The sequence below is a fragment of the Chiloscyllium plagiosum genome, chromosome 35 (genome assembly GCF_004010195.1).
Source record: "Chiloscyllium plagiosum isolate BGI_BamShark_2017 chromosome 35, ASM401019v2, whole genome shotgun sequence".
In the NCBI taxonomy this organism is placed as follows: Eukaryota; Metazoa; Chordata; class Chondrichthyes; order Orectolobiformes; family Hemiscylliidae; genus Chiloscyllium; species Chiloscyllium plagiosum.
The window spans coordinates 38,490,672-38,517,461 of record NC_057744.1 but is presented as its reverse complement, the minus strand read 5'-3'; the positions used below and the strand labels follow the sequence as shown (position 1 = coordinate 38,517,461).

Here is a 26,790-nt window from a genome sequence, read left to right as displayed (position 1 = left end):
CGCTTCGGCGGGTCGGTGTGGACTTGTTGGGCCAAAGGGCCTGTTTCCACACTGTAATCTAATCTAATCTAATCTATAACTATAAAATTACAACCTCAACAAATAATAATTAAATATAATAATACAAAATAACAAGTGTAAACAACCCCACTCCTAGAGACAGAGATAAAATAGAATAAGGTAACCACCTCACCCCACCAACATTAACTAGACCCCCCGGCTTATATACATATATATATAATATATAATATATATATAGAATAATAAAAAAAAACCAAGGGGGAGGAGAAAATAGTTAAGTAGAGAACAAATAAATAAATCCCTCTCCCCACCCCCCAAGATAATATTAAACAGTAAGGTAAAAAAAAGAAAAGAGGGGGATATAAACCGGAGTGGGGGGAAGGCAAACCAACATCCATTATCTCTTACAATTTATCTAAGAGAGTCCAAAAATTCCTCAGCCTTTTCCGGTGATCCGAAGTTATACACGGATCCTTCATGGTTAAAGTGTAGCGTCGCTGGGTAGCGTAAGGAGTACTGAATATTTAAGTCCCTAAAACACATCTTCGCCTCATCGAATGCCTTCCTCTTTCGGACCAGAGCTGGGCAAAAGTCCTGGAATAACATGATCTTGGATCCTTTATAGATCATGGCTTGGGAATCTTTTCCAAGATTTCTAGAGGCTTCTAGGAGTATCTGCCTCTCCTTATAGCTCTGCAGTCGGAACAGGACCGGGCAGGGACCTTGACGATTATCGAGGTCGTCAATGTGATTCTCTAAGGTCCAGACTCGCTGTTCGAGAATCCGGACCCGATCCACGGCCGATTGTGCTGTAGTTTCGGAGGTCGTGGCCTTTAGCTCCGCCCCTCCGACTCAGCGCTCGATTTCCTTGATGTCTCGGTCGTGCTTTTGCAGCACAGCTGAGAGTGAGTCCCATCGACTTCGGGATTCTTCAATAAAAGTGTCGATCTTCACACCCAGTTTGGAGATGATTTCCACGAGGCTCGCCACTGTAGGTAAGTCCCCTGGGGCGGCTGCGGACACCTCTGCTGCAGCTGGAGAGGGTAGGGGAGGGGTTCCTGCTTACTGAGAGATGCGGGCTCCCTTCCCTTTAGTCATTTTTACTGAAGATTAGATTGTTTAATACTAAGCAACTCATTAAATTAAACAGCTATTTTAAATGATTTGGTGAGTGTGGTGGAGGTGGGTGACCCACTTTACCCAAGTCTTGGAGGAGCACTGTAGACTCAAACTTGCTGGGTCGCCGCCATCTTGGATCCCCACTTGGAGCATTTTGTTCAGTTTTGGTCACCTTACTACAGGAAGTATGTTATTAAAGTGAAAGGTATGCAGAAGAAATTTACAAGGATGTTGCCAAGACTGAAGGGTCTGAGTTATAGGAAGAGATTGGACAAAACTAGGACTTTTTAGAGTGTGTGAGACTGAGACGTGTATAAGGTCATGAGAGGCATGGATAGAGTGAATGTATTCAGTCATTTTTCAAAGTTTGGGAATTGAGGACTGAACAGCATCAGTTTAAGGTTAGAGGGGAAAGAATAAAAGGGAATCTGAGGGACAGCCTTTTTACACAGAGGGTGGTATGGAATGAGCTGCTAGTGGAAGTGGTTGAGGTGGGTATATTAACAGCACTTAAAATACAATTGGACAAATACATGGATAGGAACAGTTTAGAAGGATATGGGCCAAGTGCAGAGAAATGGGGTTAACATTGATGGATATTTTGATTGGCATGGACCAGTTTGGGCCAAAGGGAGTGTCTCCATGCTGCAGGACTCTGACTATATGATATGCTGACCTTTTTTGCGAGGGATTGGAATATGGGAAGGAAAAACTCTTGTTGCAGTTGTACTGGATTTCATCTGGAATTCAGATTGCATCTGGATGAATCCAGACCACATCAGGAATACTGTGTGCAGTTTTGGTTGATTAAAAAAAACTTGCATTTGGTTGGAACAGGCAACATTCAATCAATTAATCCTTTAGAATGATGGAGTTGTTTGGTTGTTTCCTCTGGTAACAGGCTGAGTAAATTGGGTCTTTATTCTCTGAAGTTTTGAAAGATGAGATGTGATCTCCGTGAAACATACAAGATTCTGAAGAGGCTTGATAGAGTGAATGAAAAGAGATTGTCTGTCTGCTGAAGAGGGAATTGAAAATGTGTTTGCACAGTCTCTTGTGGAGTTGCTTGACATATTCAAAGGTCGAAAAAATGTGGCGCTGGAAAAAGCATAGCAGGTTATGTGGCATCTGAGGAGTGAGAGAGTCGACATTTTAGGCATAACTCTTCATCAGTTGTGGGGAAGGGGATGAGGGTTTGAGAAAGATATACGGCCGGGTGCAGGGCGAGGGGAAAGGTAGGTGAGATGGGGATAAGTGGGCAAAGGTAGAAGATAATTGTGATAGTTCGGTGGCAAGTGTGGTGTAGATAGGTGGGAAGGAAGATAGACAGGTCAAGGGGGCAGTGCCGAGTCGGAGAGTTGGATCTGGAATGGGATGGGGGCGAGGGGAAATTTGGAAACTGGTGAATTCAGTGTTGAGGCAGTGTGGTGTAGGCTGCCGAGGCAGAAGATGAGGTGTTCCTCCTCTGGTTTGCGGGTTACCTTGTTTAGGTGTTGGAGGAGGCTCAGGATGGACATATCATCGGGGGAGTCGGAGGGGGTGTTGAAACGTATTCAGGAGTCTCTTTTGCAGCATTCATGGGAAATGGTAGAATTTCAGTGATCTAAGTTTTATGATGGTAACGTTCAAGGGCAAGCCTAATCTCTTAAATATAGAATTGAAGAGATTGAGAGTGTTTTACAAAGTTGGTGCAGTGTGAACAGCAAGACTGTAGTCATCCACATCATGTAAATCATTCACACACACACCAGTCAGTTTAGTTTTGACAAGAAGTTGACTGAGATGAAAGAGTTTTCTATGGAGGCAGCATTTAATACTCACGCAAGAGAGAAGGTGAATAACTGCTGTAAGGTAAATGGCCCAGATTGATATTTACTATAGCACAGCTTTGCTTGATCCCTGTCTGGAATTTGAAAACCTCTGTTTCAGATCTCCCACTGAGGACAATTGCAGTCTCATCATCATGAAGCAACCTCTGCAGCACAATCCAGAAAGATTTACTGGCCGAATGCTTTAATCAGATCAAAGAATGTAGAGTTCCTGACGCTCTCTCAACTTGTTTCTTGAATTTGTCTGGAAACAATGATCATGTCAGAGGTTGCTCGAAATCCATCTTGTGTCTCTTGGAGTATTTTCTCAGTCACAGGAAGTAACTTAAAATGTGCATTAGGATTTTCCTTACTATAGACAAGAGTGAAACACATTAGTCGTTTCTACAGCATGATGTATCTCCCTTCTTGAAGATATTGACAACTGTTGCATTCCTGAAATCAGGGAGTTTATATGGGGCAGTTCTTGATCAAAACCCACTAGTTGGGATTCGGTCAAGACCACAGCTTATGTTGTCCTTCATCTGTTTGATTGTGTATTACAGCTTTCCCATTAACAGTGGTTCACCTGTGGATTTTACCACGGTACTGGCATATGGCCTAAAGAGCATCAGCTGCCAGTGTGGATTCACAGATGTGGAGTTGGTGAAAATGTTCTTTCCAACAGGACGCATGACATCGTCATCCTTAAGAAGAGAAACTCCATCCTGTGAGCAAATAACATTTGATAGTCTATCTGGACGGGATCACATTTCTACCTTATATATAGACAATATAATTTATAAAATTTATTTGTCTATTTTAGTGCGAATCACCTCTCTGGTGGTACACTTGCCTCCGAATTTCAATGTTCTCATTCAACTAAATCCAGCTTTGAGCTCAAAAATCAGTGCAATACTGAAGGATCACTGCATTGTTGGAGATGCAGTTTCATTGGTATTAGACAGAGACATCTGTTTGCCTGGCTGGATGTCAAAAGTCCAGTTGATTATTTTGAAGAAGAGACGGATGTTATCTCCAATGCCCTGGCCAGTATTTATCCCTCAATCAACATCACAGATTAACTGGTATATTGTGGTATAAAGGCTGTCTTTTTTTATTTTTCGTGTATTTCTAATTGTTGACTGAACTGAGAATAAGCTTTTAAAAAACCAAGGTTTCAGTCATAGAGAGTCATAGAGTCTATTGCTAGAGGATTATTGAATGTATTGAAAATCAATAACCTGACACTCATTGTAAACTGATTGTTTAACACTGCTTGTTCGAGCTGTGGTTAAAGTGTGGTTATAGATGAACTGTAGCTGAGGGGCTGTTCACAGGTGGCTGGTAGAAATATCTGATTGATAACTACTCACTAGTTCAAAGATGAATGACAAAGATGTAATTGGTTCTCAAGTAATTGACCAATTTGGGGCTCCGATCAAGATATAAAAAAGATATCAGACCAGCAGCTCAGGAACTCTGTTCTTTGTTCTTTGCTTCAAAAGCTACAAGCATGTTTACATTTCCTCCAGTTGCAGTAAGCTTTTAATTTTTAAGTCAGATACATTTTCTAAGTGAGCTAGCTACCCTGTGTCACTTGTGGAAGCAGCTAGAGAAGGATGACCTAGAAGTAGCATTCTGATCAACATACAACAATTTCAGCGATCGAGGGCCTTCCCAGTCTTTTCCTCCATCCATAGAACTCGTTGTTTTCCCTGTCTGTCTGTCTCTGCACATGTGTGTATGTGTAAGGAGATTTGAGTTTTAATTATAAGAGTTATCTGTTGGAAGTTCATGAAGAATATTTAGCTCTAGCTTAAGCCTAATTACTGGAAATAAATTGTAATTCTTAAGTACGAAAAACTGGTCTACGCTTTCTGTTAACCTGTGTTTGAAAGTCACGTAAATTAGGGAATCTTTGTGTACTTTCTAAAAATCATTAACTTTTGTGGATTCTAAGAATAGCTGGACTTGATTTCCAGTGGGCCACCCTAGTGAGGACTAACAGTGGAAACTTGCTGGGTGGAAATTACGTGCTATGTTCCAACATTACAATAATGGCTGTGCTTAAAAAGAAACATTTGATTTCAAAATAGTTTGAGCCATCTGGTGCTCATGAAAAGTCCTACTTATTCTTCAATTTCTCTCCTCCCTCTTTTACTTGTATATTGAAAACACCTTTATTTGAAGACTGGTGTTCGTCTGTGTCATGTGTCTGCATCATTCCATCTGCGTAAAATGATGGCCATGCAGCATTTCTATGTGGTTGGGATAGTATCACATGGTGATGGAAGCCTTTCTTAGCTGATCAGTCAGCCATAGGCTCTGCCTCTACAACAAAATTGTTTTTTGTACCTTAATCAGCCCTACCCTTCCATTGATTGCATCATTTTCTGTTCAGATCTTTCTAAAAGATTTGTGTTCATTTTTCTCACAGTCTCGTTGTGCCTTTTAATTTTGTTTTTCAATTCTACGCTTGCTGTATTTTTTTAAATTCCCTGTAGAATTACAAATCTGATCTTTAACATAAGCTTCCTTTTCCCATTTTATTTTGATTCTAATTTCTTTGATCCAATGTGTTCTAGCTTAGGATTCCTTTCCCTTTTACTTCATGTGGATCCATCTGATATAAACCTTAACTGTCTAGTCCAAGCTCAGTTACATACATGTGTATACATTGGCTCTTCAAGCCTGCTCCGCTTTCCAGTTAAATCATGGCTCAGCTGATTTCACCTCAACTCCATATTCTTGCTTACCTCTGATAATCTTTCACTTCTTAGATTCTTGAGGAGCAATCTGCGTCTGCTTTCAAATTATTCACAGACTCCATTTATACCACCTTTTCAGAAAGACTGTTTCAAAGACTCAGTCTTCCGAGAGGAAACAAAATTCCTCATTTTGGTCTTATATGGTTGACCCCTCATTTCTAATCAGTGACCTGTAGTTTTAAATTGTCCCTCCAGGGGAACGTTCTTTCCATATCCTTCCTGTCAAGTTCCTTCAGAATCATATGTTTCAATAAAGTTGCCTCTCATTCTTGTAAACTCTAACAAACATAAGCCTAACCAGTCTGATCTTTCCTCTTAAGACTATCTGCCCATTCCATGTATTAGTTTGGTAAAACTATTTTTAACAGCCTGCATTGAATTTACATCTTAAATAGGGAGACCAAAACTGCACACCTCATATCAGAAATAGTCACAGCCGTGCCTGTATAACTGAAACATAACATCCTCACTTGTGTATTCGATCTCCCTTCTGAAATGATAGACTTCTGTTTGCTTTCCTAATTATTTGCTGTACCTTCATCTTTGTTTCCAAATGGTGAGACTTAACTTCAAGCTGTTTGGCTGCTAGTCAAAGTCCAGGACCTCTGTGTTATTCTACAATGATTGCAACAATAATACAATTGTGCTATAGATTCACTGGATATCAATAGTGTTGAATGGTTGCAGTATGACAGGAGAGCTGAAAGTTTGAGTGCTTTTCTCCCTGGAGCTGGAGGTTTGCAGCTTTTTTGCATTTACTTGTCCTGGGAACATGTTGCACCAGTCAGAGACATTGCTTTCTTGATGTTGTGCTTCACTTTATTAAATTATTTATTGTACCTGATCTCTAACAGGTCAAAGTGTAGAGGTCGTGGCCGGGGCAGGCGGCGGTTTGGTCCAGGAAGGCGACCAGGACGTCCACCAAAGTTCAACCGTCAAGAATCAACAACGGAACAGAGTCCGGTAAACCTGGCATTCAAGCAGAATCTCCTGTTAATCCTTCTGAAATAATAATTTTGCATAAATGTAGTAGTAGCTATTCTGAGCTTTACAACAGCTGTAGGTCAATATCCAGTTTTTGAGATGGCCTTGGCACTTCCCTGGACCAAAAGTGATGGCTTTTGTCCCATTTCTGAATTTGTGCGATAGAGTGAGCAGTGATCTGCTCAGGGTAATCATAGAATGGCCATGATGTGCCATATTTCAACATCACAAAGCTTCTGTGGTGAACAAGTAGCTTGTGGCCCTTTTTACGATGTTCGCAAATAAAGCCAATCATATGGCATTTTTTTGGAGATGCCGGTGTTGGACTGGGGTTTTACAAAGTTAAAAATCACACAACACCCGGTTATAGTCCAACAGGTTTAATTGGAAGCGCTAGCTTTTGGAGCGCTGCTCCTTCATCAGGTTGTTGTGGAGGACGCAATTGTAAGACACAGAATTTATAGCAAAAGTTTACAGTGTGATGTAACTGAAATTATACATTGAAAAATACCTTGATTGTTTGTTAAGTCTCTCATCTGTTCGAATGACCATGTTATTTTCACTTCTTTCATATGTAAATCACAAAACATTTTTTTAAAAGTTACATTCTCAGATTAACTTTAACATTGATGGCAGCCCAGATAATGTGTTAAAGGTGTTAACCCTCTGTATGCTGCTGTCTGTGCTATAATGTTTAGACTGATTCTAATCTAAAAAGATGAATTAACAGAATCTTACATGGATTCATGCAGCTTTTGAGCAAAGTACAATGTAACTCTGCAAATACAAGTTCATCCCACAAATGTGTGTGTGTGTGTGCGGTGTGTGTGTGTGTGTGTGTGCACACGCGCTCGTATGTGTGGTGGGTGGGGTGGGGGGTTGTGAGTGTCTGTGTGAGAGAGTGTATATATGTGTGCGAGTGTCTGTGTGTAGGAGTATCTGTGTATGTGTGTGTATGTATAGTGCAATGAGATCACCTGTAGGTGATCCCATTGCACTATCACATGAACCTAAGGTCCCATTCGAGGCCATCCCTATGGGTACAGAACTTGGCTATCAGCCTCTGCTCGGCCACTTTTCGCTGCTGCCTGTCCCGAAGTCCAGCTTAGAGGATGGTCACCCGAAGGTCCGAGATCGAATGTCCCAGACCGCTGAAGTGTTCTCCAACTGGGAGGGAATACTCCTGTCTGTTGATTGTTGTGCGGTGTCCATTTATCCATTGCCGTAGCCTCTGCTCGGTTTCACCAATGTACCATGCCTCAGAGCATCCTTGCCTGCAGTGTGTGAGATAGACGACGTTGGCTAACTCGCATGAGTACCTCCCATGTACAGGTGTCCCCATGCATTATAGTGGTATCCATGTCTACACTCTGACACGTCTTGCAGCGCCTACCGTGACAAGGTTGCATGGATACATTTATGGGGTGAATTTGTATTTGCAGAGTTACATTGTACTTTGCTCAAAAGCTGCATAAATCCATGTAAGATTCTGTTAATTCATGTTTTAGATTAGAATCAGTCTAAACATTATGGCATAGACAGCAGCACACAAGGGGCTAACACCTTCAACACATTATCTGGGCTGACACCAATTGTTAACCTGAGAATATAACTTTTTGAAAAACAGTTTTGTGATATACATATGAAAGAAGTGAAACAAACATGGTCATTCTAACAGATGAGAGACTTAACAATCAAGGTATTTTTCAATGTAGTAATTTCAGCTACATTACACTGTAAACTTTTGCTATAAATCCTGTGTCTTACAATTGTGTCCTCCACAACCACCTGATGAAGGAGCAGCGCTCTGAAAGCTAGTGTGCTTCCAATTAAACCTGTTGGATATATAGCATTTACAACTGTAGGAATCCCATTGTGCATACTGACTAGTGAAGTTGTGGTAGTCAGCAATAGTGAAACCATTAATAGAATTCTCATAACGAGGAAAAAGATTTCTACATTTAAAGTGAAGAATAGGAGCACATGATAGAGCTATTAACATGTGAAAATGAGTTTTTGCATGCTCTTTGGGATTTAAATTGATCAAGCATATCATTAGAAAAATGCAAGAGGTAGGAGGATCAGGGTCATTCCATTGAAGATATGATTCTTGTGAAATCTGACAAAGAACTTAATGAGAATGGAACTTTATTGGAATCCCATTGGCAGCACTATCCATTTGGGCAGACATGGTGCAGGTGAAACATGAACCTAGCAATTCGGATAGTCCATTTCAAAGTTTGGATTCAAACATTGGCAACATATTTAGATTGCCATGTTGGACTAACATGGTGAAAGCGTCAGTAGTTTCTTTGATCAGTGCATTAGTGAATAGGCCAGTGACATCAAACAAACGCAGCTTTACAATTGATATCCCAAGTCCTGTATTGTCTTTATGAAGTTAAAGGAAGTACCTGGAGGATTTCTTTGGAACTGGTTGTAGCAAATCTTAGCCATTCGGTCCATTCATGTTGTGGAATGGGTTCTGTCTATTCACTCATTACTGCTCAAGGAAGCCATAGACATTTGTGCCATGTCATTCTGGTGTGTCTGGATTGCCATAATGTTATCTGCAACAGTTTCCATTGTATCGAGTCAACTTCAGATGACCTCAAAAAAGTAAGGTATCTCAAACATTTGACTAACAGGTAAAGCCAGCTGTTTCACAGTTTGATATTCAACATTAACACAAGACCAGTACACCATTTGCTGTCCTATTTGTTTACTGAACTTGCATGCTAGCTTTCAGTGTCTCTTGAACAAAGACATACGTGTTCCTTTCGACATCAGCACTTCTTCACCATTTACAAGTACTGAGTTTTTCTGCTGAAGTAGTTGACCTTGTATTTATTTACATTACTTGCGATCTACCATGTTCTTGCCCATTCAGTTTACCTGTCCTTGAAACCTCTTTGCATCCACCTGGTAATTTGGAAAAATTACAATTGATCCTTGCATCTAAATCATTTCTATAGGTTATGAATAACTTCTGTGCAGTCACCCATTGGTTACAGCCTGCCATCCTAAGAATAATGGAAGAGTGCTGACCTAAGAATTACACAGGAAAAAGACAATGTTGTCAAGGAGAAAACTGAGATACAGGCTATTTGACAAGACGGGATTGAGGTTCACAAGGAGGAGGTGTTAGCAATTCTGGAAAGTGTGAAAATAAATATGTCCCCCGGACTGGATTGGATTTATTTTAGGATTCTCTAGGAAGCCAGGGAGGAGATTGCAGAGCCTTTGGCTTTGATATTTATGTCATCATTGTCTACAGGAATAGTGCCAGAAGACTGGAAGATAGCAAATGCTGTCCCCTTGTTCAAGATGGGTAGTAGAGACAACCCTGGTAATTATAGACCAGTGAGCATTAATTCAGTTGTGGGTAAAGTGTTGGAAAAGGTTATAAGAGATAGGATTTATAATCATCGAGAAAGGAATAAGTTGATTAGGAATAGTCAACGCGATTTTGTGAAGGGTAGGTTATGCCTCACAAACCTTATTGAGTTATTTGAGAAGGTGACCAAACAGGTAGATGAGGGTAAAGCAGTTGATGTGGTGTATATGGATTTCAGTAAGGCATTTGGTAAGGTTCCCCATGGTAGGCTATTGCACAAAATACGGAGGCATGAGATTGAAGGTGATTTAGCGGTTTGGATCAGAAATTGGCTAGCTGAAAGAAGACAGAGGGTGTTGGTTGATGGGGAATGTTCATCCTGGAATTTAGTTGCTAACGGTGTACCGCAAGGATCTGTTTTGGGTCCATTGCTGTTTGTCATTTTTATAAATGACCTAGATGAGGGGATAGAAGGATGGGTGAGTAAATGTGTGGATGACACTAAAGTCGGTAGAGTTGTGGATAGTGACGTAGGATGTTGCTGGTTACAGAGGACATAGATAAGCTGCAGAGTTGGACTGAGAAGTGGCAAATGGAGTTTAATGCAGAAACGTGTGAGGTGATTCACTTTGGAAGGAACAACAGGAATGCCGAGTTCTGGGCTAATGGTAAGATCCTTGGTAGAGTGGATGAGCAGAGAGATCTTGATGTCCATGTATATAGATCCCTGAAAGTTGCCACCCAGGTTGATAGGGTGTTAAGAATGCATACGGTGTTAGCTTTTATTGGTAGAGGGATTGTGTTTCGGAACCATGAGGTCATGCTGCAGCTGTATAAAACTCTGTTGTGACCGCACCTGGAGAATTGCGTACGTTTGGGTCACCACATTATAGGAAGGATGTGGAAGCTTTAGAAAAGGTTCAGAGGAGATTTACTAGCATGTTGTCTGGAATGGAGGGAAGATCTTATGGGAAAAGGCTGAGGGACTTGAGGCTGTATTTGTTAGAGAGAAGGAGGTTGGGCAGTGACTTAATTGAGACATATAAGATAATCAAAGAGTTAGATAGGCTGGACAGTGAGAGCCTTTTTCTTCGGATGGTGATGGCTAGAATGAGGAGACATAGCTTTAAATTGAAGGGTGATAGATATAGGACAAATGTCAGAGGTAGTTTCTTTATGCAGCAAATAGTTGGGGGGTGGAACGCCCTGCTTGCAACAGTAGTAGACTCGCCAACTTTAAGGGCATTTAAATTGTAATTGGATAAACATATGGATGAAAATGTAATTGTGTAGGATAGATGAGCTTCAGATTGGCTCCATAGTTCGGCACAACATCGAGGGCTGAAGGGCCTGTTCTGCACTGTAATGTTCTGTATTCTAATTCCTATTCTCTAGCGTCTGCCTGTAAACCAAATCTTAATCTGTGCCAGTATATCAATACCAATTTCATCTTTAAATTTTGTTTTTGTTATTTACCTCTGAACCTTATCAAAAACCTTCTGAAAATCCAAGTGCTCCATATCTATTTGTTCTCCTTTATCTATTCCCACTAATATCCTCAAAAAATGCTAAATGGTTTGTCAAATACATTTTCTCTTTCATATATTCATTTTATTTCCACCCAGCCATATGTTTTCTAAGTGTCTAGTCATCATGAATAATAGATTCAAATATTTTTTGCTATGGTGACACAAACTAACAGTTCTGTAGTTATAGGTTTCCCCTCTGGTCCAGAAGATTTACAAACTTTTAACCCAGGTAATTTTTCAGTACTGCCTCTTTTTTTTTTATATATATTAACTTCTTTTATTTCCTCATTCTCTCTCGTCCCATGCATAACTACTTTTTCACAGTGGTTTCTTACGTCGTCTTCTGTGGTGATTCTTTCATTTCTTCACTAATTCCCTATTTTCCACTATAAATTCTCTTATGCCCATCTCAAATGAGCTTACATTTATCCTTGTTAATCTCTTCCTTTCCACATAATCTAAACAAGCTTTTACGGTCCACCGTTTTGTTTCTTTCCAGCTTGTATTCACATCTCTTTTCCATTGTTGATTCACCTTTCCTTTTCAGGTGTTTTTTTTGTTTCTGAGGAATGTTGGAGACCATATTTACCTTTTTGAAATATTTGTCTCCTGGTAGGTACTGCAACCTAACCAAACTATTGTGCCATTGCAAGGACTGAGTGGAAGCACACAAAAAGCAGTATATCTAAGAGTACTGCTTGCATTTGCCACTGAAAGTGTTGATAGTCATCATGATAAGACTGATGCAACAGGTGACATTCCCAGGGAACTGGAAAAGGCAACTACAGCAAAATCATGATAGATTGAATTAATGTTAACTAAGTTTAAAGATAGCTGTGGGAGCCATTATGTCTCCCAGTTGTCCACAAACATGCTGTGTCAAACAAACTGAAAACACAGTGACACAGTAGATACATGAAATAAGTTTTTATTTTCCAATTTGTTCATGTCTTACATCTTACAGGCCCGAGCCTTTACAGTAAAAGTCAGCGTTAAAGGTTGGGAGTTGGCTGTGGAAAAACTTAAGAAATCTTTTTCCACTCAGCAATACTGTCACTGGACAGGCCTGCCATCAGTGTGGACAAACAGATTTTGTGTTGCAGTCAGAAATCCCAGAGCACATTTATGGCCTTTGTGGCTTAATTATGGGAACAGGCAAGTGCTCATTCATCAGACCCTTCAGTGTTGTATCTGCCGTGCTGTCACTACTTCCTGTGCAAAAGATAATGCTATGCCTGGTTTTGAATTGGTCCATTGCTGCAGATGAACTCCTTATGCTGCAGTTTCTTTGTCAGGGTGATTCATATCTCCTGCAAAAAGGGAGCCCTCTCTGCTCAAGCTAGTATAGCCTGTCTCTACTTCAATTAGATTGCATGGTTAGATGTGCACTCCACTCCAGAGTTGCCAGTGCAGAATTCCGGTTTATCATCCATATCCTTGATTATGTCGAAACCAAGATGGAAATTCTGGCAAGATGGCAGCAGTAACCTGGTCTACAACTACCTGAGCACACAACTGCATACGTGCCTTCCTCCCTTACCTCTCCTCCCTCACCTCTCCTCCCTCACCTCATCTTACTTTCTCATACTTTACTCAACCTCTACTCACACAGTTTAGGAGACCGAGACTCCAGCACTGCTCTTCCAGTCTTCTGGCTGTCTCCTAACTGGATCTTCTGGCACTCAGAACGGGGCCTAGCAGCGACTGTACTGCCTACAAACTGCCTACACAGCCAGAGCTCCTGCTGCTGCTGCGGCAAGATTTTCGTTGCACTCTCTTCCCACTCCCCAGTCCAAGGTTTATATATGCCACCCTCCTCCTCCAGCACATTGTTTATTAAACCCCCAATAATTTTTTTAACAACATCCCGCATTTTGTATAACACCCAATAGTTTGATAACAAAATGCAGCGCTGGGTTTATGTAACTCCATGATTTTAAAACAACCTCCCAGCTTGTGCTTATACAACCCCTCCAATGCAGTGTTTTTATAACCACACAAAAATTGTATAACAACCCCCAGCCCAATAATTTTTATTACACCGTTGCCGCCCCAACCCTGTGCTCCCCACAGTCATTTATTTAAGGTTGAGGAAGCAAGGATCTGGCAAAGCTTTAGAAGATTACTGGGTAGCTGGAAAAGAACTCAAAAATGGAGTGAGGAGAGCTAGGAGGGGGCACTAAAAAGCCTTGGCGGGAAAGATTAGGGAAAACCCAAAGGCATTCTACAGTTACTTGAGGAATAAGAGAATGATCAGAGAGAGGGTAGTGCTGATCAGGGATAGTGGAGGGAACTTGTGCCTGAAGTCTGAGGAGGTAGGGGAGGCCCTAAATGAGTTTTTTGCTTCAGTATTCACTAGAGAGGGACCTTGTTGATAGTGAGAACACCATGGACCAGGTTATTAGGCTTGAACAGACTGATATTAAAAAAGTGGATGTGCTGGAAATTCTGGGAAGCATCAACATAGATAAGTCCCCAGGGCCGGACCAGATATATCCAAGGTTACTACAGGAAGTGAGGAATGAGATTGCTGCGCCTCTGGCCTCTTCAGTCTCCACTGGATTAGTACCAGATGATTGGAGGGAGGTGCATGTTGTTCCTCTGTTCAAGAAAAGGAATAGGGAAGTCCCTGGGCATTACAGTCCAGTCAGTCTAACGTGTGTGGTAAACAAGGGACTGGAAAGGGTTCTGACTATTTTATGACTATTTTGACTATTATGACTATTTTGAAAACATAGTTTGATGCAGATAGTCAGAATATTTTGGATGTAAGTTTGCTCGCTGAGCTGAAAGGTTCATTTCCAAACGTTTCACTACCTTACTAGGTAACATCTTCAGTGGACTTTATTACTGAAACATCTGTAACCAGGAACCTCCAACAACCATTCCTGTCCCTCTTCTATCCACGTTTCCGTGATGGCCACAACATCGTAGTCCCAGGTACCGATCCACGCCTTAAGTTCACCCACCTTATTTCTGATACTCCTGATACTCCTTGCGTTGAAGCACCTTATTTCTGATACTCCTTGCGTTGAAAAGGAGTCCACTGAAGATGTTACTAGTGGACTTTATGCAAAGTAATGCTGAAACTTCCTGCTTTCTATTTATAAAGTCCACTGAAGATGTTACCTAGTAAGGTAATGAAACGCCTGAAAATGAATCTTTCAGCTCAGCGAGCAAACCTACATCCAAAACCTCAACCTGAGCTACAAATCTTAAAACTCACTATAGTCAGAATATCTTTGAGGGTCAGTTCATGCCTCACAAGCCTTAGAGTTCTTTGTGATGAGACAAGATGACGAAGGGCGAGCAATGGATGTGGTGTGTATGGATTTCAGTAAGGCATTTGATAAGGTTTCCCCCGGTAGGCTCATTCAGAAAGTTAGGAGGTATGGGATAAAGGGAAATCTGGTTGACTGGATACAGAATTGGCTGGTCAAAAGAAGACAGTGAGTGATAGTGGATGGAATTCTGTATTCATGGTATTCTGTCTGGAGGTCAGTGACCAGTGGTGTCTCACAGGGCCTGTGTTCTTTGCAGTTTTTATAAATGACTTGGATGGAGAAGTGGAAGGTTGGATTAATAAGTTTGCCGATGACACAGGTCAGTGGTGTTGTATTAGTGCGAGGGGCTGTTGCAGGCTGCGAGATATTGACAGAGTTCATCCTGGATAAATGCGAAATGATTCATTTTGAAAGGTTGGATTTAAATGCTGAATATAGGATTGAAGAGAATTCTTGGCAGTGTGGAGGAACAGTGGGATCTTGGGGTCCACGTACATAGATCCCTCAAAGTTGCCATTCAAGGTGATAGGGTAGTTAAGAAGGTGTATGGTGTTTTGGCTTTCATTAACAGCAGGATTGAGTTTAAGGGCCATGAGATTTTTCTGCAGCTCTATAAAACACTGCTTAGATCACACTTGCAATATTGTGTCCAGTTCTAGTTGCCTCATTTTAGGAAGAATGTAGTTGCTATAGAGAGGGTGGAGTTTGTAAGATCACTGGACTGGGGGTGGGGGGAGTTTATATTTTAAAAAAATTAAAGTGTGTTGGGGGTGTTTTAGAAAATCACTGAACTGGTGGTGAGTAGTCAATAGGAGTTTATGTAAGCACTGGGCTGGGAGGGTGTCATTAAAAAAAATTGGGGCTGCAGGTGTTTATAAAAGCACAAACTGGGCGGGAGTGTTTTATTAATTACTGGGCCGTCAGGTGTTGTTCATAAAAGAAGTCACTGGGCTGGCAGAGTGTTATAAAATTAGTTTAGATTCCCTACATTGTGGAAACAGGCCCTTCGGCCTAACAGGTCCACACCACCCGCCAAAGAGCAACCCATCCAGACCCATTCCCCTACATTAACCCCTGACTAATGCAATAACACTATGGACAATTTAGCATGGCCAATTCACCTAACCTGCAATCTTTGGCCTGTGGGAGGAAACCAGAGCACCCAGAGGAAACCCACGCAGACACTGGGAGAATGTGCAAACTCCACATAGACAGTTGCCTGAGATAGGAATTGAACCCGGATCCCTGGCGCAAACTCCACATAGACAGTTGCCTGAGATAGGAATTGAACCCGGATCCCTGGCGCTGGTGAGGCAGCAGTGCTAACCACTGTGTCACTGTGCCGCCCTGGAAACATTTAAAAAGAACACAAGAAAAGCACTGGACTGGGAGAATTATATAAACATTGGGTGGGAGGGTGTTATGATATTACTGAACTGTGAGGCATTATAAAATTAGAACATAAAACAGCACAGCACACTATAGGCCCTTCGGCCCACGATGTGGTGCCGGGCATTTATCTTAATCTAAGATCAAAAATCTCATGTGCCATGACCCAAGCTGACAACTGTTGGATGGTCCATCGCCTGGTCTGAGCCAGGATCAACATAAATATAGTCCCACCTCAGCAAAGACAACAGAAACAGTGCTGCAAAATGCTCACTTTTGAGGCACTTAAAGACCTGGAAAAGGTAGCCTCATATAACAACTCCTCTCTGCTATAACCTAGTGACTTACAGCAACATCAAGTCGTGGGATCCCAACAGTCTCCGCCCTTAAGACCACCATCTTCAATGCCTGCAAAAACTCAGTTGGCCACTCAACCAGGAAACACCAAGACTGGTTTGATGAGAATGATCATGAGATCCAGGAACTATTAAGCCAGAGGCGTATGGCATTTCTGCATGTAAAACAACAACTGCACTCAGAAGAGAAAAGGCAAGCCTACAGGCCATTGAAGGCAGAGGTCCAAAAACAAACCAGCGACGTACAGAATAGGTGATGAGTGGAGAAAGTACTGGAGGCCCACAAACATGACATGCACGGTTTCTTTGTGCTGTAAAGACCAGATACAGACCAGACATCCAAGGCCCCACCCCACCCCACTGATGGCTATGCACGGAGTGACTCTCATCAAAGATAAAGAACCCATCAGAAAATGCTGGGGGGAGCATGTTAGAGACCTCCTCATCCAGGGCTCTGTTGTTAATCCAAGCATCTTTGAATGTATTGCACACCATACTACATGCCACAAGCTCAGCAATACCCCAGCCTTAGGCAAAGTTGAGAAAGCTGTCCGCCAGTTTAAGATCAACAAGACCGCTAGAGCAGGCAGTTTCTCTATTGAGGTATTAAAATATAGAGGCAAAGAGCTTCTACTGCAGTTACACACCCTTGCCTGCCTTATCTGGAAGGAGAGGAGCGTCCCAGGAAAGCTCCGAAATGCCATAGTCTTGAATAAGTCCGACTGCGATAACTACAGGAGAATCTCCCTGCTGTCGACTGTTGAAATGTCATCACCAAGGTCTTCCTCAGTCATCTCCTCCTTTTGGCTGAGGAACTCCTCCTGGAGTTGCAGTGTGGCTTTTGGCTACAAAGGGGCACAACGGCTGTGATTTTTAATGCACGAAAGCTGCAGGAGAAATGCAGAGAAAATAACACACCAAGTATATGGCTGCCTTCGAACTTATCAAGGCCTTTGACACCTGTCAATCGAGAATCAATATCCTTCTTCACTTTGGTTGCACCATGAAATTTGTCATCCTTCACCTTTCTACAACAACAGTAATAGTAATAACCAATAGTGATAATCAATAATTCCACCACCAACCCATTCCTCATTCATGATGGTGTCAAGTATGGGTGTCTCATCGCCCTATCACTATTCTCGATCTAACTTGCTGCAATGCCTCGCCTCACTGTCGACAAACTCCACACTGAAGTAAAGCTAATTTAGAGAATCTGTGGGAAATTTCTAAACCTCCACTATCTCAGGCTAAAACCAAAGTCACCCCAACCAGTGTCATAGAAAGGGGGGGACACTTGTGTATATGTAATCTGAGGATGCACTCCAGACCTGCACCAAGACCTTCACACAGGTACACGTGAGCATGAATCTCACCTAAACATCTGCATAATGCAGGTCCCCCGCCCAGTTGGTCTGGCATTGTGGAGCAAACTCCCAATCACCAAGGTCCTTGGGGAGGCCTGAGAGAATGTTGACCACTTCCTTGGAAGTATCCTTTTGGCCAAAACCGTTGTTGGATGAAGAGATCCAGCATCACCTCCAAAATGCTAGTGCAGCCTTCAGCCACCTGAGGAAAAGGATGTTCGAGTCCTGCTCAATTCTGCTTTGGGAATAGTTGACAATTTGGCCACAGCTGAAGTTTCCAATTATCTGAATTTGATTCATTCTGATTTCATTGTAACTGTCATCAAAGAAATGCAAAGCAAACCTAAGAAATAAACTTGTGCAGTCAAGGACAGGCAGAATAATGGATTTGGATATCGCTAGCAAATTTCAGGATTAGCTATGAAAATAACCTTGTAATTGTCGAAAGCATACATGTTGCCTGGTCAATTGACTTGGTTGTTTTAAAAATATGATATATCTTTTGTAAGCCTCTGATAGCGTTTGTGTACATCTAAGTAATACTGAGTTTTGTCATTGATTTACTTAGTACCAACCTTTTCTGCAACTCAGTACTGCAGATGGGAATGTTGGGGAATGACTGTTGTGTCCCTGAGCAAGTTTCTTTTTTGTTTTGTTTTCTTCTAGCAGACGTTGCAGTTCTCTATGAAGCATCACTTTGAAGATGCTGATGAGCCTGTGGCCAATGGAATGGATCAAGAGGAAGATTCTGCGATTGTCTCTGAACAGCCAGAAAATGATTCCAGTGTGGCTAATAACACAGCATCCACAGGCCCTGGAGAGGAAGTGTGGCGCAATAAAAGGATACGGGTAACCACCAATATTCACCATAGTTTTGCCTTCAAAAACAATGTTTAAAATATAGAACAGTGTAGCACAGGAACAGGCCCTTTGGGCCCACCATGTCGATGTTGACCATGATGTCACTCTAAACTGATACCACCTGTCAACACGTGGTCCATTTACCTCTATTCCCTGTCCATTCAGGTGGCTGTCTAAATGCCTCTTGAATGTTGCTGTCATATCTGCTTCTACCACCCCTCTTGACAGCCTGTTCCATGCACCTACTGCCTTCTATGTAAAAAAAATCTTACATTGTATATTTCCTTTAAACTTTTCCCCTCTGACCTTAAATGTATGAATCTGAGTATTGAACATTTCTAACCTGGGAAAAACACTCTGACTTTTCACCCTATCCATGCCTCTCATCATTTTGTATAATTCCATCAGATTACCCTCCAGCCTGTGACATTCGAATGAAAACAGTACAAGTTGGCCAACCTCTCCTTATATACAACATCCTGTAAATGTCTTTGCACCCTCTGCAAAGCCTCCACATTCTTCCTAAGGTGTGGTAACCAGATGTGCATACGACACTCCAAATGGGGACTAACTAAAGTCTTATGCACCTGCAACATGACTTGCTTACTTTTATACTCAGTGTCCCAAATGATGAAGGCTAGCATGCTGTGTGTCTTCTTCACCACCTTGTCCACTTGTGTTGCCACTTTCAAAGAGTTATGGATTTAGAGCCGAAGATCCCTCTGTATATCAATGCTTCTCAGAGTCCTGCCATTTATTGCATACTTTCTTCATGCATTTAACTTCCCAAATGCATTATCTCACACTTGTCTGGATTAAACTCCATCTGCCGTTTCTCCACCCAACTTTTCAACTGGTCTATATCCTGCTGTATCCTTTGATAACCTTCACTATCCACAACTCCACCAATTTTCATGTCATCTGCCAACTTACTAATCAAACCATCTACATTGTCAGAAAATAACCCCTCCACAATTACCCTCTATCTTCTATGACCAAGCCAATATTATATCTATCTTGCCAATGCACCATGTATCCTATGTGTCTTAACCTTCTGGACCAGGCTACCATGAGGGACTTTGTCATATGTTTTAGTAAATTCCATGTAGATAACATTCACTGACCCCTACCATTGTCAATTGTCTTTGTTACTTCCTCAAAACACTTGATCAATTTTACGAGACATGACCTCCCCTGCACTAGCCATGCTGACTATCCCTAATAATTCCATTCTTCTCCAAATGTGAGTAAATCCTGTACCTAAGAATCTTCTCCAATAACCTCCCTACTACTGATGCAAGGTTCACCAACCTGTAATTTCCTGGATTATCCATGTTTGCCTTAACAAAGGAATGACTTGGGCTATTCACCAGACTTCTGGGAACTCACCTGTGGCTATAGAGGATGTAAAGATCTCTATTAAGGCTCCAGTGATCTCTTCCTTTGCCTCCTTCAGTATCACGGTATAGATCCCCGGGTTCTTATCTGCCTCAATGTTTTTTCAAGACACCCAAAACCACCACCTTCTTACTATCAACATGCCCTAGAATATCAACACACCTTCGAATATCAACACACCCCTCCCCCTGAATCTTACCATCATTCATGGCCTTCACCTTGGTGAATACTGATGCAAAGTTCTCATTAAGGACCTCACCCACTTAGTCTGGTTCCACACGTAATTTTTTTCCTTTGTCTTTGAGTGGACCTACTCTTTCCCTAGTTACCCTCTTACTCCTAATAAAAAGTCGTGGGATTCTCCTTAATCCTACTTGCCAAGGATAATTCGTGGCCCCTTTTTGTCCTCCTTAATTCTTCTTCAGACATGGGCCTTGTCTGATTTCAGTTTCCTAAACCTGACATACGCTTCTTTTTCTTTTTGACAAACGTTTCAATATCTCTTGTCCTTCCAAGGTTATATTTGCATGAAGATTAACAATTTGGGTAGGAGCTATAGTGAATCTGTTTGTTGGTTTCAGGTTGCTGTTTTGATTGGCAAGAATGATTGAAATAGGGACCATATGTTGTCATGAGAGCTTAGATCCTTCAAGTTTAATATTGCTGCTTTTTCTGTATGAGCTAAAAGCAAAACAAGTGGTGATTGAAGGTCATGGTATAGATGTTCTTCTTTACTACCTGATTGATAATTCAGCGAAATGGATTGTCCAAACTTTAATTCCACTCGATTATCAGGCAGAAGCTCTAAAAGCAGGGTAATCAGTCCTGTGTAGCACTAGCCAGACAGTGAGGAGAAACAATGCCACAAATCTTGACCTCTTATGATGAACTTCCCAAAGCATAAACTCTCCTGCTGGCTTTAAGCATCTCTGCCTAGTGGGAGTTATTTGACATTGAGTGAGTAGAATAGTGTGGAGTGGATTTTGTTTGTCATTTCTACCTTATACAACTGATACAGTGAAAAACAAGGCCGTGTTCCTCCAGGACCAAGGTGCTACATGGACAGTACGACTACACGATCATACAAAAGGTGACATAAAATGCATAAGAAGTGCAAAACACGCAAATTACAAGTGTAATAAAAGAATGATAATTAATAGACATTATTCTCGCAGCAATTCAAAGTTGTGCAAAGAATTTCAGATGGAAAAGAGTTCGATCATACAGTGTTAAAGAACCTGGTGACTGAGGGAAAGAAACTGTTGAACAGTCTGGTTGTGAGAGACCGAATGCTCTGGTATCTTCTGCCAGAAGGCAGGAGGGAGAAGAGTTTGAGTGAGGGGTGTGTGGGGTCTTCCACGATGCTCTTTGCCTTTCGGATGCAGCATGTGGTGTAAAGTCTGTAATGGAAGGGAGAGAGACCCAATGATCCTCTCAGCTGTCCTCACGATCCGTTGTCGGGTCTTACGATCCGAGACAGTGCAATTCCCGAACCAGGCAGGGATGCAGCAGCTCAGGGTACTCTCAATGAGTATAGGATGGAGTGTAGAATGTAGTGAGGATGGAGGATGGGAGGTGGGCTTTCCTCAGTCTATGCAGAAAGTACAGACACTGCTGGGCTTTTTTAGCTATGGAGCTGGTGTTGATGGGGGAGCCGTCGATGTCCAGTGGAGCGTGGTCACTCTGTGCCGTCCTGAAGTCAACATCCATCTCTTTCGTCTTGTCCAAGTTCATAGACAGTTTGTTGGCTCTGCACCAGACCATTAGCCGCTGCATCTCCTCTCTGTTTGCTGACTCATTGTTTGTGCTGATGAGACCTACTACAGTCGTGCCATCAGCAAACTTGATGATCTGATTTGACTTGTGCATTGCTGCACAGTCGTGTGTCAGCAGGGTGAACAGCAGTGGACTGAGCACACAGCCCTTGGGGGGGGGCCCCCATGCCCCTTAGGTACAGCAGATGCAGCTTTCCAATCAGGTGCTGAGGAATGATAGTGTTAAATGCAGAACTGAAGTCTGTGAAAAATAATCTAACATAGGTGACCTTCTTCTCCAGGTGGGTAAGGGCCAGATGGAGGGTGGTGAAAAATTTGCAAAACGACAAGTTGTCTAATAAGCTTTCAAGTTTGAAAGGTATCTCGTCACTTGTCATTCTTAAAACACACTTGAGCAGAAGAAAAACATTTGGGAAGTGCACTCTAAAATAGTATTTATCATCCACTTCAATTGAGTGTTTGTTGACTGTTCTGTTGGCTCCCAAGAATGATTTTGTTGTTGAAATTGCTTGTGATGGTGAAAAGATTATCAGTCATAGAAGTGCTACACATTGATAAACACCAACTCAACTTGTGCCCTTGATTGAGAGTTGGCAGTGCTGACATGTTAAATTCACTCGAGGATTTATCAGGAATCTGATTTTATTTGGTTGCTTGTCTGACCTTGACAGCAAGTAAATGCTGACCACTGAAAACCTGACAAATTAATGCTAAGGATGGGCATCTTCTCTCAAAAGTTACTGAGACTAAACTGAAATTTTTTGTGTCAGTGAGTGCACGGGTTACAGCTTTGTGTCTTTCCTTTCTATCAGCTTGTCTCAATGTTAACTGGTACTTTCACTAACCTGATATTGTTTCTTCTGAATGCTGCATCTCCATTTGCTTGTTTGTTTGAAGCTGCTTGAAGTTAAGCAACTGAATGGCAAGCTTGGTTGTGGTGTTTAACTTGATTTTAGTATTTTCTCTTTCCATATGCTTCGCAGTTGGATTTCCAGGTGGGTTTAACCTTGACCTCAGCACTAGATAAGCATGTGGGGTATAACCATGGTGGGTACAACAGAATTGAAGGTTATTGATCCACCCTATGTGTTGTGGGGCAGATTACAAGACCATTTAGTGTTGTGGGAGCATTTCCTAATATGTTACTGTGTTGTATTACACTTCTACTGTCTGAGTCTTGAGCAAATAATTCCTAATTAAATGTTTACCCATGACCACCACCTAATGCCATACAGTGCCATTTCTACTCTACATATATCTGTGTTTTCATATTATAGATATAATTATTTAAATCATTGATATTTTGCATTATTTTGGTTGCTACATCAAAAGCAAGGATTGGATTGACTTCAGCATTTCCATCGACAATGTCAGTTTCTTTGTAGTTAGATTTTTATAAAATGATGTTTGTATTCTTTTATTTCTATTTCCAGTGGAAAGTACCAATATCTTTCCTATTTTCCCAACTTTTATTCATGCAGTGTCACTAACATAATAAAGCATTTCTTGAGAACCTAACAAAACAAAATTTGATACTGAGCTACATGAGATATTGGGAAGATGGCCAAAAGCTTGATCAAAAGGAGTGTTGTGAAAGGGGAAAGGGATGTAAAGAGGTGGAGAGGGTAAGAAACGAAGTTCCAGTCCTTATAATTGAGCTACTGAAGGCAAGCCATGAATGGTGAAACAACTAAAATTCAGCATGTCAGGATTGGATGAGCATCGATCCCATTAGTGTTGCAGAGCTGGAGGATGTTTAAAATGGGGAGGGTCAAAGACATGAAGGGAATTGAAAACACGGATGCCCGTGACCATATATCTGAACAGAAGTAGGAGCAACAGTCAGCTGTTCAGCTCTTCAAGCTTACTCTGTCATTCGATAAGATCATGGCTGATCTGATTGCAACCTGTTCCCACCACTCTGATAACTTTTCATGTCCTTGCTTAAGAAGTAAAGCATTTGACAAGGTTCTGCATGGTAGATTGGTTAGCAAGTTTAGATCATGTGAAGCGAATTGGTTTGAATATAGGAGACAGAGGGTGGTGGTGGAGGATTGCTTTTCAGGCCGGAGGCCTGTGACACAGATTGGTGCTGGGTCCACTGCTTTTTTGGTATTTATAAAGGTGGTTTGGATGTGAATATAGGAGGTATGGTTAGTTAGTTTGCAGATGACACTAAAATTGTAGCTTTATTGGACAGTGAAGAAGATTACCTCAAAATACAACAAGACTTTGATCAGATGGTCTGATGGGCTGAGTGTTGGCAGATGGAATTTAGTTTAGATAAATGTAAGGTGCTGCATTTTGGAAAGGCAAATTAGGGCAGGACTTATAGACTTAAGGGTGAGGTCCTGGGACTGTCACTAAACAAAGAGACTTTGAAGTGTAGTTTCATAGTTCCTTGAAAGTGGAGTCCCGAGTTGACAGATAGTAAATAAGGTGATTGGTATGCTTAGGTTTATTGGTGTGGAAGTTGGGAGGTCTTGCTGTGGCTGAACATTGGTTAGGCCACTTTTGGAATGCTACTTTCAATTCTAGTCTCCCTTCTATCGGAAAGATATAGTGAAACTTAAAAGGGTTCAGAAAAGATTTACAAAGATGTTGCCAGGGTTGGAGGGTTTGAGATACAGGGAGAGGCTGAATAGGCTGGGACTGTTTTCCCTGGAGCATTGGATGCTGAGGAGTGACCTTACAGAAGTTTATAAAATCACAAGGGGCATGGAAAAGGTGAATAGCCAAGGTCTTTTCCCCTTAGGATTTCAGCAGCAGACTCTCTGATGCACGGGTGGAGTCAGTTGAAATCATGGTAGGTTGAAGTAAATGATCATTCCAAAGGAGTGCATTTACAGCACAAAAATAGGTGGAAAAGGAGGTTAAGAGATGAATACAAGCAATTTACAGAGAGATATTGATAGGTTAACTAAGTGGGTAAAACATTGGCGAATAAAATATCATGTGGAAAAATGTGAAGTTGTTAAATTTGGAAGGGAGAACAAATGAACAGTTTTTTTTAAAGGGGGTAAAACTGCAGAAAGCTGCAACACAAAGAGACTTGTACATGAAACATAAAAGGCCAGCACACAGGTGCAGCAGGTAATGAGGAAGACTAATGGAATGTTGGCCCTTATTTCAAGGGGGTTGGAGTATAAAAGTAGGGAAGTCTAATTGCAATTTGTCAGACCACATCTAGAGTACTATAAGTCGTTTTGGTGCCCTTATTTAAAAATAGATATTATTTTTTTGGAGGCAATTTAGAAAAGGTTCAGTTTGAATGATCTCCAGAATGGAGGGATTATCCCCATTATGGGGGGATTATCTCCAGAATGATCCCCAGAATGGGGGGATTATTCCCAGAATGGGCGGATTATCTCCAGAATGATCCCCAGAATGGGGGGATTATTCCCAGAATGGGCGGATTATTTTATAAACAAAGGTTAACCAGATTTAAACTCTACTCATTGAATTTAGAAGAATGAGAGGTGATCTTATTGAAATGTGAATGATATTTAAGAGGCTTGACTGGTAAATGTTGACAGGATTTTCTCTCATGGGAGAATCTCAGAATTAAGGCATACCAATTTCACATTGAGATGAGCAGAAATTTCTACTCAGAGGATTGTGAATCTTTGGAATTCCTTGGCACAGCGAGATGGGGACCTGAGATAACTCTTGATCCCTGATCAAGAATCTATGGGGAAAGGGCAGGAAAGCATCCATGAGGAGTGTTAAATTAGCCATGATCCTATTGAATGACAGATCAAGTTTGAGGGGCCTATTCATGTTCTATTTGTATGGTCTTTTATGTGTTTGAAAAGCTAAGTATGGCAGAAGGATTGCAAACACTCTGATTCCTCTTCGGAGTTTCCAGAGCAAAGTAAAGGAATTTCAAGTGGGATTCAAGATGATGGCTTTTGACTTCCCAAGATTTAATGGGAGAAGACTTCTGGTGGATCAGCACTGACTTTTGAATAAACAGTTATAATATAGTAACAGTGAAGATGTCAAGAGAGGTGATAGTCATAACTCAAACTTCAAAGAGGAGGGTTTCTCCTTGCAGTTCTGCACAGCAGGACTAATGTTTGCACCCCTTTGTCCTTCTGCCTTCAGTTTTATGTGATTTCTGAAGATGCTAAGATTAAAATGTAGTCCACTCATTTATAGTAATAGATTTGTAATGGAAGGCATAGACATGGTGAAACAATAAACAACAAGGTAAGGATTTCTATCATGACTAGGCCAACAGATTTAATCATGATAACGTATTCAGCCCCATACATGGGGATATAAATTCTGATGTGACCCAATTGCAGAGGATGAACTGCTGGAGATAAATAGAGATAAATTGCAATTCAGGGTTTAGGGTGAATTCACTACTGAAGGGGGACTTACCATTGTTGTTGTGCTGTTTAGTCCAGTGTATACCAATTGCTGTCACCACCTTGAAAGAAAGTGCTTAAACTTCAAAGAAAAACATCCTTGTATTCAGGGATTCAGATGTGGTATCTCTATACTAGGCTTTCTATTCACCATTAACTCTATCCAAAGAAGAGTGGAAAAACATGAGGAACAAGTGTATGAAAATCTGTCGGAGGATGTGACTTCTCAGTACCTTGCTGAGACACTCAAAGAGCTATTCTCAGGCTTTAAAACCAGGAGCTTTGTGTGTCGTTAATGTCTCATTATTGTACACTCTAGCTATTATCTTTCCTCCTCCATCTGCACTGTATTCTCCTGATACATACTGCCTTACTTCTTGTTGTATGTGAATAAATCTGGACTGTAGTATTTAGC

General features: G+C 41.4%; 1 protein-coding gene across 4 annotated transcripts in view; it reads left to right on the top strand.

Annotated features, from left to right (window-relative positions):
• prdm10 (PR domain containing 10) overlaps positions 1 to 26,790 on the top strand; it is a 236,734-nt gene that overhangs the window by 132,860 nt on the left and 77,084 nt on the right. For 2 of the 4 annotated variants that reach the window (XM_043676952.1, XM_043676951.1), the window contains exons 11-13: positions 6,574 to 6,682; positions 18,632 to 18,814; positions 22,983 to 22,994. In XM_043676952.1, the coding sequence (XP_043532887.1) occupies positions 6,574 to 6,682; positions 18,632 to 18,814; positions 22,983 to 22,994 (304 nt within the window). The remainder of the gene's footprint in view (positions 1 to 6,573; positions 6,683 to 18,631; positions 18,815 to 22,982; positions 22,995 to 26,790) is intronic. The other 2 variants (XM_043676953.1, XM_043676954.1) reach the window with 2 other exon arrangements.